The 14,069-nt window shown below is 39.2% G+C and overlaps 1 protein-coding gene across 3 annotated transcripts in view; it reads left to right on the top strand.

Annotated features, from left to right (window-relative positions):
- Positions 1-14,069, top strand: part of PDLIM5 (PDZ and LIM domain 5) — a 123,671-nt gene that overhangs the window by 81,703 nt on the left and 27,899 nt on the right. For all 3 annotated transcript variants that reach the window (XM_083860776.1, XM_083860777.1, XM_083860778.1), the window contains one exon: positions 13,210-13,373. In XM_083860776.1, the coding sequence (XP_083716902.1) occupies positions 13,210-13,373 (164 nt within the window). The remainder of the gene's footprint in view (positions 1-13,209; positions 13,374-14,069) is intronic.

The following is a 14,069-nucleotide window of genomic DNA, read 5'->3' as shown; positions in this document are numbered from 1 at the left end:
AGCTAACATGAGCTTAGGCAGGAAGAGATGGAGGCTGATGATCTGGTGGGGTACCTTCATGGTGACATTTGGTTTGAGCCAATGCAGTAAAGAAGATTTGGTTGTGATGTTTTCAGCAGCTAATTCTCTTAAATCAACAAAGATGAGCAATACACACAGAAGATGCATGATAGTAGTCCTGGTCTTTTTTTTTTTTTTTTTTTTTTTTTTTTTTTTTTTTTTTTTTTTTTTAGCAGAAAACCTGGGATGAAAAAGGCAATGAAAAAAGCACTACTTCAGTAATTGATTTTTACACCTCCCAGTGAAACTCCAGTATGATTACACCTACTTACCCCATCCGTAGATGTGTTCAAGGCCAGGTTGGATGGAGCTCTGAGCTAAGTCTAGTGAGAGCTGTCCCTGCCCACAGAAGGAAGTGGTTGGAAGTAGATGACCTTTAATCCAGACCATTTTATGGTTCTGCTGAGTTGTAGATGCCTTGCTGATACCATTGCAGCTGCTGTGTTCTGAGTACCAAGGAGTCTTCTCTAAATCCTAGCCCTGCATCTGAGTCCAGGCAAAGGAAATTTAGATCTAATCTCACTCAAGACCTGTGGCTCTAAATTTTATTTGGCAAAATTAACCTAGCAAGAGAGCAGCTTTAAAATGTGAAATCTGAAAGGCAGCTGTGTTCATAGTGGTTCAGTATGTGAGCCAAAGTATTTTTACAAATACAGAAGTAGATGCTAAGATTTTTCTGCTCAAGGGCAGAAATTGAGGCAGCTTCTGCAGAGTTGTAGAGAGAAGGTTTAGCATTAGGTGTGGGAAGGAGAACAAATTATTTGATACAGCTGTATAGTTTGGATTCTCCCCTGAGAGGTCATCAGTGTAGCAACTATAGTTAATGTTTATATTTTGTTAGTGAGCAGGTGCTGCTGGTTTTATAATTCTCTTTCGAGTGGGAAATAGAACAAATCTGATCTTCAAACCCCCTTTTTTGTAAAATGGCACCTGTTGGAAATGCAGCAATTCATGAGTGCCACGACAGGCTTTTAGTAAAGCAAAATTGGGCCATCCTCAGGTGACTGGACTGGCTCTTGCTACTGATGCCTTGCATTTGTTGTCAAGGACTGGCATAGATCCTTACTTTCCAAATGGGCTTCATCTTTTATTGGCTGAAGCTCTGTAAGTTGTACCACCCGCTACTTAACCACCATGTAGGAGAAAGCTTGCTGTGAAATGTATGGAGGATCTGGATTTGATTTCTAGCTTAAAGTTAAGTGAGCTGCTTAGAAGGTAGAGTTCATAATGCTTTTTTATTGTCGTTTTAGTCTTTATTGAAAGTCTTAAGTCTTGTAGGCCTGTATAACCAACTACTGTAAGTTATAGAGTATTATTACTCTATTTCATATATGCGATGTCCTCCTGTAAGTTTAACAGTAAAATATTTAAGAGCAGTTACACCCTTTCCAGAAAGTTGCAAAAAGTCATCTTAAAAAGTAATCCTGGCAGCTTTAGACCATGTAAACCACAGAATCTGGTGCTTCCAGAGAAAGTGCATAACTAATATAAAACAGATGCAATGCCAGCAGGTCTTTAGATTGTATTTTATATACATGCTTTTTATGGTTGTGCAGACCTACTTCTATATTTTATTTTAATGGGATTACTCCTGATATAAATAGAAAGACTTATTACTAACTAATAATAGGTATTAATCCTGATTTTTGTTGTGCATTTTCTGATAAGTGGACAGCCAGGAACGCTCTCTGCAGAAATTGTAGTCCGGGAGAAGAGGACGTCTCAGGCTGACTGTACTGAAACTGTCAGAGTTTTACAGTTGTTTTGGTGTGATGACAAGCCAAGAGGAAGTAAAATATGGGAGAGAAATATTGCTCTCTTGTGGTGAATGCTACTTGTCCTTCTGCTTTCTTTTTTTATATAGAACTTTTGTTTGAGAACCTTTTGGAAATCTTAGGCATGTGTACACCTTCTCAATCATTCAGATTTTAAATACCAGCAGCCAAGTAGCCTCAGTGTCTGAAGTGTCATCTCCTGACACTAGGTAGTTTCTTGTATAGTGATTGTGCTCTCATTCAAGTTTTTTATCTTTTAAGTAATTACCCAAATAGTTTGGTTTTGTGGTTAAAAAAGCACTCAAGCTTTAGCTGTAAAAATGCCTCAAAAAATTGTTTTCAGCATGGTCTGATTCCCAGGGCACGAGTATTTGGTTCCTATAGAACGAGGTAAAAAAGCCCTCATCTGCTACTCACTTATTCTTCTTATAAAAGATGCAAGAATACCAGCTAGAAAGAGTTGTACATTTCTATTTTGTATTTTTAATCAAATGAGAAATTTCTTCTCTCTATATTGTCTCATTATAATTCCTCATGAAATTAACATCAACCAGGAAGATAACCGTGCCTCCTCCAGATGCAGCGAGCTCTTTGCTGGCCGATGAAGCACCTCCTGTCCCCAAGACGTGTGCTGTGGCCACGCAGACCACCGAGATCCCCCTGCCTGCTGACCCAGCTGGGGGGCTGCCTTCTCCAGCCCTGCACATGGGAACAGCCCTCGGGCTGCCTCCTGCCCTTGCCAGGTACATCTGAGCCAGCTGTGTTAGAAAGGTGAAGTCAGAAACTGTAATTTTACACACATAGAATCACAGAGTAGTTGGTTTGGAAGGGACCTTAAGGATCATTTAGTTCAAATGCTCTTGCCATGGGCAGGGACACCTCTCATTGGAACAGATTGCTCAGGGCCCCATCCAACCTGGAGGTGAACATTTCCAGGGTTGGGGCGTCCACAGCTTCTCTGGGCAACGTTTTCCAGTGCCTCACCATCCTTGTAGTAAAGAATTCCTTCCTAATACCTAATCTACATCTCTCCTCTTTTAGTTTAAAGCCATACAGTTTCACCTGATTCTTTTTTGATGATTATGCTGCCAAGATGGACCAGCTTAAAAGTTTCCTGACCCTCATAGTTCTCTGGCAATGTATATAGCAATTAGAAATTCAAGTAGCTTTTAGGCAAAAGTTCTAAAAATAATTTAAAAATTAAAGCAGCCTTTTGATGGAGGAGGAAAAGCATGGGTAGGAGATTCAGTTAGGTTTTATTGGCAGAAGTTGGTGACGTGAGGAGAATATAGTCACCCTTGCTACAAAAAATGTTTTTAAATTGTCCAGTAGCCCAAAGCTTTTGGAGGAGAATACAAGCTTTGTCTAATGATGGGACATCCAGAATATAAGTCTTTACCAACAAAGAGAGAAAGTGCTTTCCTCAGTAATTAACACTAGAGGATAACTGAAATAAAAATACCTGCTTTGTTTGTTTGTTTATGGGTAAGGATGGCTTTAGAAAAAAATGTGAATGAACTACTGAACTTTAGTTAGTATTGCCAGAGGTGTAATAAGCGCTTGATTAATGACTTCTCTTGCTGGTTTTGGGTAGGTATGAAGCACCTCTGCCTACTTGTGAAACAAATTCTTTCAATAAAATCTCAAGCTTTCAGTCTAAATCATCTGTAAGTCATACAAGGTAAATCTTTTAAAGTATATCTACAGAGGACTGCTAGGTGTGAGCAAAGTGTTCAGTGTTTTTTGCATTTATATCTGGGAAGTGTAGGTATTTGGAGCGTTTTGTCCATCTTTGTAGTCATTTTTAAAAATACACATCAATTTGGTGGATAATCTTGAAACTTTAAAATAACACAAGTTAGAGGTTAGAAATTGTAGGAGTTATTTTGGAGGCAGACTGGTTTTTTCACTTTTTTTTTTGTCTGTTTAAATTAATTTCCACCTGTAAAATAAGTAGAGAAAATGAAAAGGGGTTTACATGCTGAATTCGGCAAGGATTGCTAAAAGTGGACCTGCAGCAGAAGTTATATCACCGAATACTCGAGTTTTCTATGTTTAGTATTTATTATGAAAAAGAGAACAAGGTAAATGATCTTCAGGGCTAATTCTGTCCACACGGTGGAAACTTAAATGGATCCATGTGGAGAGTTCTGGGCCCTGGTTCAGTGGGAATGACGCAGGCATGCAAGGCAAGAGTCTATGATGAGGAATTTGCAAGCTGACAGATGGTAAATGCTCACTTGATGAGGGGAAAGTTTTATTTGTGGGTGAAATCAAAATTGCTGTTCTCTGTATTAGTATTCAAGTCGCTCACACATTGCCTAATGTCTCTGTGAGCTGGAAACTTCCATAACTTTCCAGTGGTTAATGTAGTCTCTGTCAATCTTTCCTGCTTTCTCTGTTTTCTTATGTGTTGGCTCAAAGCTTCTGTGCTGCAAAAGTAATGCTGGAAGATCCTTCGGGAAATCTGCCCATCCTTGGACCCTCTTCTCCTCCAGCTCTTTCTCCTTTTGAGCAGAGATCAAAAATTAAGAGCATTGCTGCTGCTGCAGTGTCTGCTGCTCTTGCTGTCCGGGCCAGGTAGACATCAACTTCAAAAGGAATGTTTTATGGGTTGGTTTAAGGAGGTTCCAGTTCACACAAGAATAATTGGTCCCTGGCAGGGTTGTGAAATCAATCGGTTCTTTCACAATAGTGGGCAAGTCATTAGAATATGTCCAAAGCTCCCATGCCCTATTTATAGTTTAGCTTCTCTGAACCTTGGTGAGTAATTCTACCATTCTATTCCTCATGATACCTGTTTTACAGTTCAGTTAGTAAATTAACTGTAAATAACATTTGTGTTACGTGAGTGACAGAGAATAATCTGTAACTTGGAGGAACTTCTTGATGCTTGAAAACAATAGCTTGCTGAGTTCCATCTAAATCTTTACTGTGATGCTTTTTATAAAGGCTTGCTTAAGCAAACATTTTGACAAGTTTTTCAGTCATCCATTCATATCAGTAAAACATTTTTAATAGTCAACAATGCCCATGTTTTTGTATTTCTAAATTACATAGATGTCCTAAAGTACTAGTAAATTATGTACATTAGAAAGCATACACAAAATCAGTAAAATAGAAAAGATGAAAAAATTTTCTCATTACCTTTTTCTTTTACTTCATTAATGTTAAAAATGTATAAAAAATGTGTTTCTCACACCTTAGTGGGTTGTCTTGTGTCTCCCCTGAATTGTGCGGCCACCACTTTGTGGGCTGCCTGTTTAGATATAATCCCTGCATCAATTCTCAGAACTCCTGGGTTCAGTTTCTCCAAATAGACATTTCATAAGGGATTTTGGGTTGGCGGTGGTCCCAGCCATCCTGAACTTTGTGTGGTCACCTTGTTTGTTTATGGGGTCTTTTTACACACTTGCTAGACTGTACGAGCCTAGTGCCTACCGCTCGCTGCTGGATGCCCTGCTCATCACACCTGTCGCTAAGCCTCCTCTGCAGGCCAGTGCACCCTCCAGGAAGTCCACAAGTGCTCTGGAGTTGCCAAAGAGCAAGAGGTATTGTCCAGGTGTGGTGTGTGGTTGGCACTTAGGACTCACAGGGAACCACTACTCCTTCAAAGCACATTTCTGTTGTCTGCATGCTTGTGCCTGTCCTGGTCTTTGACCTGAGGTCACCAGCTCCAAACCCTGCTGGTTTCATCTCTTTACACAACTAATGTGCACCCTGGACCTGCTGATGGTGTTTGTTCAAGTCCACCATACTAAACCAGAGGTTTCCTCCCCTCTCTGGCTTCAAGTGCCCTCTAATATGCATGGTGGTGCTTGTGTTGTGTCGTGAGCCTCTGAGGGAGGCAGTGTTACTCTACAGAGGCAGCTGGAGAAGAAACAAGGATTCTGGCTTGAAACTTCTGTGTGGTTGAATTATTTGCCACAGTTCCTTGAGCAACTAAACATCACGTCAGGCTATTTTTTAAAGCTCACTTTGAATGTGTAAAATCAAGTAACTGGCATGCAGGCCAGCAAATGACTGTTTTAAAAATTATTTGCTGTCTAGGCTCTTTGTTCCAGCGCTGATTCTATTCAGTGCACAGGACTGTTTGTTCTCCTTTCCTGACCGCAGCGATGTTAACGCTTGCTTCAGCAGAAAGCTGCTTTTATGACTTCAGCTGCACAGGCAAGAGTCTGCTTGGGTATTTTACAGGGCAGTGCATATTAAATTGTGCTAAGGAAGAAATAATGTGTGGGTTTTTTTATACCTATTTATATTTTCACAAGAGTTAGGACCCTTCTAGAGATAAGGCCCAATTATAAGTAGAGCTGGGATCCACTTGATATAGAAGCTTGTGTTGAGTAACAAGTATTAGCTCTTTTTCTTTTGTTTCATGGTTTCCAAGGTGACCTCAGTCTCTAGAGAAGACGAAAGTAGCCCTAACTTCAGGGAGGGGAAATATAAGGTGAATAAGGGAAAGGGCAAGTAAGGGAAATAAGACACAAACTACCTTTATTTGTATCAAAATTTCTAACTTGTAGCATATCCATTTAAAAAAAAACATAAATAAGCAACATTAACAGAATTGTGATGGCATAATACTACTTAAAATACCGATTTTATTTTTGCCACTGAATGATCTTACTAGAAAAACTTTTATGTATGCATTGAAAGAGAAAACTTCTTGAGGAGTTCTGATACCTGTCTGTGCACTACAGGTGAAGCCCAGGCTATGCCATCAGTAAGACTTTATTCTTTAGCTGTAGTGTTTGTTTGGTGATACTTTCGTAGAGTGAAAACAAATTCTCTGACTTCCCTTTTTTTCATTCACTCACTAATGTGCATTGTTTATGTCAAGGGAAGGTAGATTATTACATTAATGGAAACTTTCTCCTTCCTGAATCTGTAAGTGGCTTTCTGTTTGTCCATTGTTTGCTCACCATACAGGGAGAAACTCTTCTGGTGTGGAAGAGAGGAACTCTCCATTTACTATTGGAGATGCACACAGTGTTGGTATATTCCCAAAGTGTCTCCATTCAGTTGCTGTCTCTTACAAGTACATGGGGCTGTGTGTTGGAAAAGGCAGGAAACAATGGAGGACTGGTTTCGTTCTTCCACAGCTTAAGTCCAGTTTTGGAGGCGCTTAACCTGTTTTTCTCTTCCAACTGACAGAGCTGGAGAGAGATGTGCCAGGGAATCAGAAGGTACACTGGGAGTACAGAGACCATATAAGCCTGCCCAAAAGACTATGTCTATTGAATATATCAAGATTCAGGTTGAAATAAATGAATAAATAAAAATAAATTAAATGGCTTGAAATAAACATCCAGAGATTTTTAGGGAATTTTAAAGGTAATTTTAAAACTTAACTTTTAAAGGTAAACTTGTGAAAAATTAATTTTCTCTTAAGCCATTACAATACCCAGGTTATCCTGGTTATTCAGGTTGCTGCCGCAAGGCTGTGACAAAAGGTGATAAAGGAAGCATATGATTTTCAGGCTGTTAGGGACATCCCAATCGGGAAATTACCTAAAATTTGGTAACGTGATGTAGCAGCACAGTTAGTCTGAGAATGCTCTGCATAAAACTGCTTTTTAAAAAGGATTTTTAGAAAGGAATAACCAGTGTTGCCCTGCAGATAGCTTACAACAAATGAGGGTAATGATTTCTGGTTTCCATATTTACCATCCGTAGTCCTGAGCTGCTGGCACTGGTAAGGAAGGAGAGGTTGCCAACAGATGGAGCCGAAGAAATGAAGCTTTGTGCTGTCTTGTCCTGTTGTATAAAGGACCACAGCCTTTGCTATATGGCTTGAGAAACATTTAGGAAAAGGAGATAAGATAAAGGCAGTGTCAGTAACTACGTATTGTTACTGAATTTCAACAAAGATCAAGCAAAACTAATCAACTATGTCAGAAAAAGAATAATAGGTTTGAGAGAAATGTATCAATTGAGTGTGAAACTAGATATTAAAATGTCTTTGCATTACAATCCTTCTAGTGACATACTGTGATATGTAAACAAATATAATGCCAAAAAGTTGTTTTAAATGGCAGCTCGCTTTATCTCACAATAAAATAGTTGATAAGAAAGGAGAGCTGAAATCTTACATCCCATAACTCAAGAGAAAAGTATACAACAGAATGCAGTAGTTCAGAAGAACATTTGGCTCAACGAAGAAAGCCAAGTAAATAAACTACTTGGAGTTTTCTGGCTTTTCTATAGCTTTCATAACTTTCATGAAAAGGTAATGAATCTATTTTACCAGGGTAGCTTAGGCTTCTTTGTTCTTTGCATTATCTCTGAGGACAAACTCAGGAAGTTTGTGGCTATAAGAAAAGCAGCGTGTTGATTCTGTTCTGCAGTAAGGTTCCTCCTGAAATATTTCCCGTTTATCCCTCTCACTTCACTGTCTCTGCTTCAAAAAGTTGGCTGTCTTAAACTGCTTTGTACTGGGCAGCTGCCAGAGTACTTGACCTTTTTCTGACTTAGTAACTGGCCTGAAGTGATGGTGAACATCCACAGTTTTTTCCCCACCAGACTCCTCTGTAATGGGCTTTTTTTGGTGTGTATAACAACTATGCAATCTTTCAGTAAGCTAAGTGTTTCATCCTAATGGCAACAGGGATAGCCTTGAGTTTATGGGGCTTGCATGTTTTTTAACAAACGACACATGCAGCACAGGAAATTATGTATTTAATGTCTTGCATGACCAAGAATTGGAGCTCTGCCTTAAAATTAAATCTCAAGGTAGAAACACTGTGAAATTTTGGGAAACACTAGCAAGAATGGGTGTTGACAGTCCTTTTGGTTTTGGCATGGCTTTTGGTTTGTCTTCCTGATACTATGCTACATTCAGTTCCTTTAAAAAAATGGTAGTCTGGCCTTGTGAAATGAGCACTGATGTTAACTCTGAGAGAATACTTACTCTGAAAGGTGTTTGAGTTATTTCTGTGTATAGAGCACTGCTTACAGAGGGGTTACATCCTCCCCGCCTGTAATTTGATACAGAAATACTTCCACCCAGATGACTTCCTCTGTTCTTTCTTTCTATTATTTTGCTTTTCTTCTTTCTTGCAAGATACGTGAGCACTGTTAGATTAAGATGAAATGTAAACACTGACTGACATCATGAGCTTGTAGTAGGGGTGGGAACAAGGTCAGCACCCAGCACTTCTTGTCTTCTGTTTTTCTATTGTTACACCAGAAAACCCTTTCAAAAAGCCATCTGTATTTCCCTTGTTCATGGAGTTTTGCCATTATTCTCATACCTACCTTTTTCTGGTTTCCTATATATATTTTTTCAGCTTTTGTGTATTTTGATACTGGACAAAATATAGCACATGATTTGCATGACAAACAATTGAGACCTGAGATCCAAGTCACAGAATTCCTGGCTATCTGGAGAAAGCATTTACAAACTGTCCCTTAGATACTACATGACCTGTCCTGTTAGCAGATTTCTTCACACCATAGGGTACTTGCTCCTTACTTCCACAGTTGTTCTGGACAACAGAGCAAGTTAGTTTAAAAAGCTACATACACTCATTTATAGCCACAAAACTATTAGTAAAATCCTGATGTACCAGACTGAGCTCAAGGCTCAACTGATAAGTTTTACAGATGGGGAGCCAATATCTTGGGCCTGCATGAGGAGAAAGCCCAGCCAGATCCCTTGAATCTGCTTGGGAAAGTCCAAGACATGGCCCTTGTTATCACTTCAGTGCTCTTAGAAGTTACATGACAGCAAGCTCAGTTCCTTTTCAGTTATTTAGTAGGTTCTCCTTTGGCTAATAACAACATCTCCATTATTAGCTTCCTTAAAGTTTGTGTGAAGAAATTCTGGGCAGCATTGTATAGGATTTGCCGTGCAAGGATGAAGGGAGGTTTAGGCATCTATAGCTCCAGACCATGTGTTTTTCTTCTCTGTTTTTGTTTGTTTGTTTTTTGGTGGGTTGTTTTTTTGTTTGTTTGTTTGTTTGTTTGTTTTTTGGGGGGGTTCTGTTGGTTGGTTGGTTGTGGGTTTTGTGGTTTTTTTTTGGTTTTGGTGTTTCTTTGTGGTGTTGTTTTGTTGCTTTGGGTTTTTTGGGGGGTTTTTTGTGGGTTTGGTTTTTTATAGGGTTTTTTGTGGGTTTGGGGTTTTTGAGGGAGGGAGAAGCATCAAAACCTCTAAATACATTCAGAAGGACTTTTCAGTGCAAATTTCTTAAAATGCCTCTGAAATGTGTTCAGCCTGATCTCTGAAAAACTGGTGCTTATATAATGTGTGACTTGGACCCACTTCCTCCCTCACCTCACAGGAGGAGGAATTACTACTCACTTTTTCTAGGTGTGTTTTTTTCTTTCTTTTTTTTTTTTTTTTTTTTTTTTTTTTTTTTTTTTTTTTCTTTTTTCCCATTTTCCACAGTGCTTTTGTTGACCAGGAGACAGGGTAAGTCTGAGGAGCCTTTTGTGAGCTCTGAAGAAGGTTTGCACTGGCACTGGAGCCTTCTGTGTCCCTCCAAGTCTCCTGGTTGCCTCCCCATAAATTTGTTTGTTTTCCATACACACACTGACTTTGATAAAATAAGGCTGCACTGTGTGGTAGGAGCTGTTCTCCATGGAATTTCAGTCATGTCTGTTAAGTATAAGCTAGCATATGTAAAAAATAGAGAGGTGTCTTTGGCTTTCTTCTTTGCCAGTTGTTTTTCTTGGGCTGTTTTTGCAAGCTGTTTCCCTTGCAACACACTTCCAGAATTATTTTGATTAATCTTCCCGTAGCTTATTAATCAAACTTCTCCTGGATTTTTAGTACACAAGACTGAGTCTGGCAGACTCACGTTTCGCTGTTCCTCCATTCTTACAGTGTTAAAACCCCATGCCCAAAGGTTGCCAGCAGAGCATTCACAGCTTGCAGGAAATGTTGGCTTGCAGGGATGAGGCTCTTGGTTGCATTAGTTGTCATCATGGAAAACTTTGATTTTTGCTATAAGTCTTCATCAGGTGGAGAAGGAGTAGTTTAAGAGTTATGGATCAGTGTTGAAATATTAATGCTAGAGGCAGAAGGTAGGTGTGTCATTAATAATAGTACAAGTGTTCTGACATTGAAATGTTCTTGACTGAAGAAGACTTGTTCTGAAGCTGACCTATTGGGTGTCAGCTGGGAAGTCTGAGAAAGTACTCACACGGAACTTGGTAAATACCTAAGGTTTATCGCTTCTGCCTCACCTTCTCAGTGATGACACTGAAAAGCAGTGAAAGAATATGACATGCAATAAAAGGGTGTCCAAGACCTATCAGAAATTTTGCCCTTAGGCCAGCAACATCCTCTCTGTAAGAGTGATGGCTTCAGGCTTTTCCCTTGGGAAGCTTTGTGCTTGAGGCTCCTGGCACAAAGACTTCAGAAGTAATTAAAAAAATCAGGGTAACTTATACCTGGGTTTATAATTGTCTTTTAGTTTGGGATCATTAGGATTTCACCTAATTTCTAAATGAAAGCCTGAGTGTCTCCAACATTCTGTTGCTTCAGGAACTGGCATGCCGTGTCATTCGCAAGCCTTAGAATTCAACGACAAAAATGGCAGTGGTGGAGTTTCCAATCAGCATTGCAATGAGCCTTATGGGCCTCCATCAGAGCCTGCTTCCTTGCCATTTTCTCCCTGGAGGATACCTTTTCTGCTTGTCTGAAATCCATTTTTGGTTGTCAAGTAGCCTCTGCTGTAAAAGATAGCTGCTGAGTCAGCAGGATTTTCTTATTTCTAATTGATGATTTTTATTATTTATGACTTACATTTCCAGACAAAGGCAGTAAAGAGGTGCTAGACTTGAAAACTTATTTGACAAGCAGTAATGAGCCTCTTGGATGGAGAAGGAGGAAACTTTCTTTTTTTAGCACTAGCAGAGTTAACAAGGAATTCTTAAAATTGCAGTAGGGCTCTGGCCTGGAATGGGTTTGATGGGTTACACTTCAAATATATTCAACAGTACAGAAGGATGTTTCTGTAACAGTGAAGTTGCAGACATGCACTTTTTTCATTGTGGAAGACAATCCTAAACTACCTTGTCATTTTCAACCACTGCTGCTACTTCACATCAGAGAGTACTTACCTGTCCTTTTTCTTTCAGTCTGCATTAGTACTTTATGCCCTATATCTCCACTGCCTCAAAATCTGCCTGTAATAAAGACTTGGAACATGAGTCTCAAAGGAATCGAATGTGTGCCTTCAATGCCTCCATTTGAGCTATACAAAGGTCTTACTACCTTTTCAACATTAGAAGATGGTGGAATGCAAGGTCTCACTTTGTGCTTCACTGGGCTTGTGCACACTGCATACAGCAAACCCACTAGTGCTGGTTCAGCACAGCTGTTACCAAAAGCCTGCAGTTGCCATAGCTGTTACTCATTAAACTGAGCATTCACATTTATTCCCCAAACTGTGAATAACTTTTTTATCCCTTACCCAGAAGAAGATTCTAAATATCTGAATTATTTACCCTGTAGATCTAGAGATTAAAAAAATATCAATGTTATGAACCTGTGTTTTGGCCTCATGATGTGTTCAAGTTGTTGCATGTCATATGAGCAAGGCAATACTGTGCATGTGCAACACTTGTAAAGTAAAAATAGCTCGTGGATTTTTACTTTACGAACTTGGCACAACCTGTAATTCTGGGAATGACCCTGGTGGAAAATACACATGGTGCACATGTGCTGTAAATTTGTTTTTCTTCAGTAGAGGAAGATTCTGTGCTTCTCGCGTGTTATTGATGGGTTTCGAAATTGTGCAAAAATATGGTTTTGGAATGGTATTTCATGTATATATTTGGCTGTATTTCACAGTGTTGTTAATTTCCTGGTTTTGGTGTACTTTTGTTTTGCAAATGACCTTCATTAGTAATTACTCCTTTACTTTGAATATTTTAAATAAAAATATTTATTTTCAGCTATCCAAAGGCAAGTGAGAAACGAAAAATTTTCTTGCTAGCAGTGTAATTAGTGGCTACTTGCGCTCCAGGTGAATTAAGTTCAGTTTTCATCATGTGTGTTTTTAAAGAGCTAAAAGAGTTCTGCCAACCATTAAAATATAAAAGCAGCTGTAAAGTGCTCTAAAGAGGCAATATAAAATATTGTGCATGTTATTTAATGACTAAAGAAACTTATAACTCTTTTAAAATTAAAATTGTGAAGGGGTTTAGCTGATTATATTGACTTTTGGCAGACCTTACTCAAATGTCCAGTTCTTAGAAAGCAGCTGCAGTGTGTAACTACCACAGCATTGTTGGTGATGACAGACCACTGGGTACTGCATTGTTGCACCAGGGTGAGGGAATGTCACTCCACATCTCCATTTCACAAGTTCTCCTGTTCTAGCAAGAGGCAGTTATTTACTCTTCCCTTGTTTCTGAACAGTGATTCCCTGGAAGCTGCCCAGCCTGCTGCTCTGAGAAACGTCCCTGCCTCCCAGGACAGTGTGGATGTGAGACCTGCTGCTGCCAACACTGCACCTGCCTCAGTCCTCAAGCCAGCAGCACCCCTGGGTTCTGCCAAGGGCTGGCAGCCTCCAAACCAAGCAGGTAACTTCCAGAGAGGCTTCTTCTTGTTCACCTAAAGACCTTTGGATGGCTCAGGAAAACAAATTTCACCTTGGGTGTCAAAAGAACAGGCTTCAAATGGCTGTTTGTGGGTTTTGAGTACAGGCCAGTTTGCTTAGAAAAGAGGAGAAGAAAAACCAGTTTAGCCATTTTAACAAACCAATAGCCATGGATATAATTGGTTTCACAAACAAGCAAAATCGGTTGCCTCACACCTCTATTAAAAGCATTTATACCAGTTATATGTATGTACATCCCACAGTTTCCTCTTGATGCTTCCTATGTGACTATGTTCTTGTGACTTCCTATGTAGATTCAAGCATATTCCATGCTATTTCAGGTAGGAATATTGATATTATCCATATATGTGTGTTTTTCAAGTGATCTTTTCAGAAGTGCTAATTAATTAAAAAAAAAAAAAGAAAAATAAAAAATAGGCTGAAGCATTAGAGTGTTTATGTATTTGACATCTGTAGGTTTTATTTGAATGTCTTTTATCTGGAAAGCATTCTGTTTTCTTTATGAGCACTCCTATGTTATTAGACAATACAGATAGACATATGTCTGTGTACCTAGGTTTTCATAGTATTACATGTAGTAGTTGCTTGGGGTAATTTTTTAAGCTGAATCAGTCTTTGATGCTGAATTAAACTCGTATAGTAATTTCAAAAGATCTGG

Source organism: Zosterops lateralis, assembly GCF_965231275.1.
Source record: "Zosterops lateralis genome assembly, chromosome: 5".
NCBI lineage: Eukaryota > Metazoa > Chordata > Aves > Passeriformes > Zosteropidae > Zosterops > Zosterops lateralis.
The sequence above is the reverse complement of the archived record's forward strand: the minus strand, read 5'-3'. Positions and strand labels throughout refer to the sequence as shown.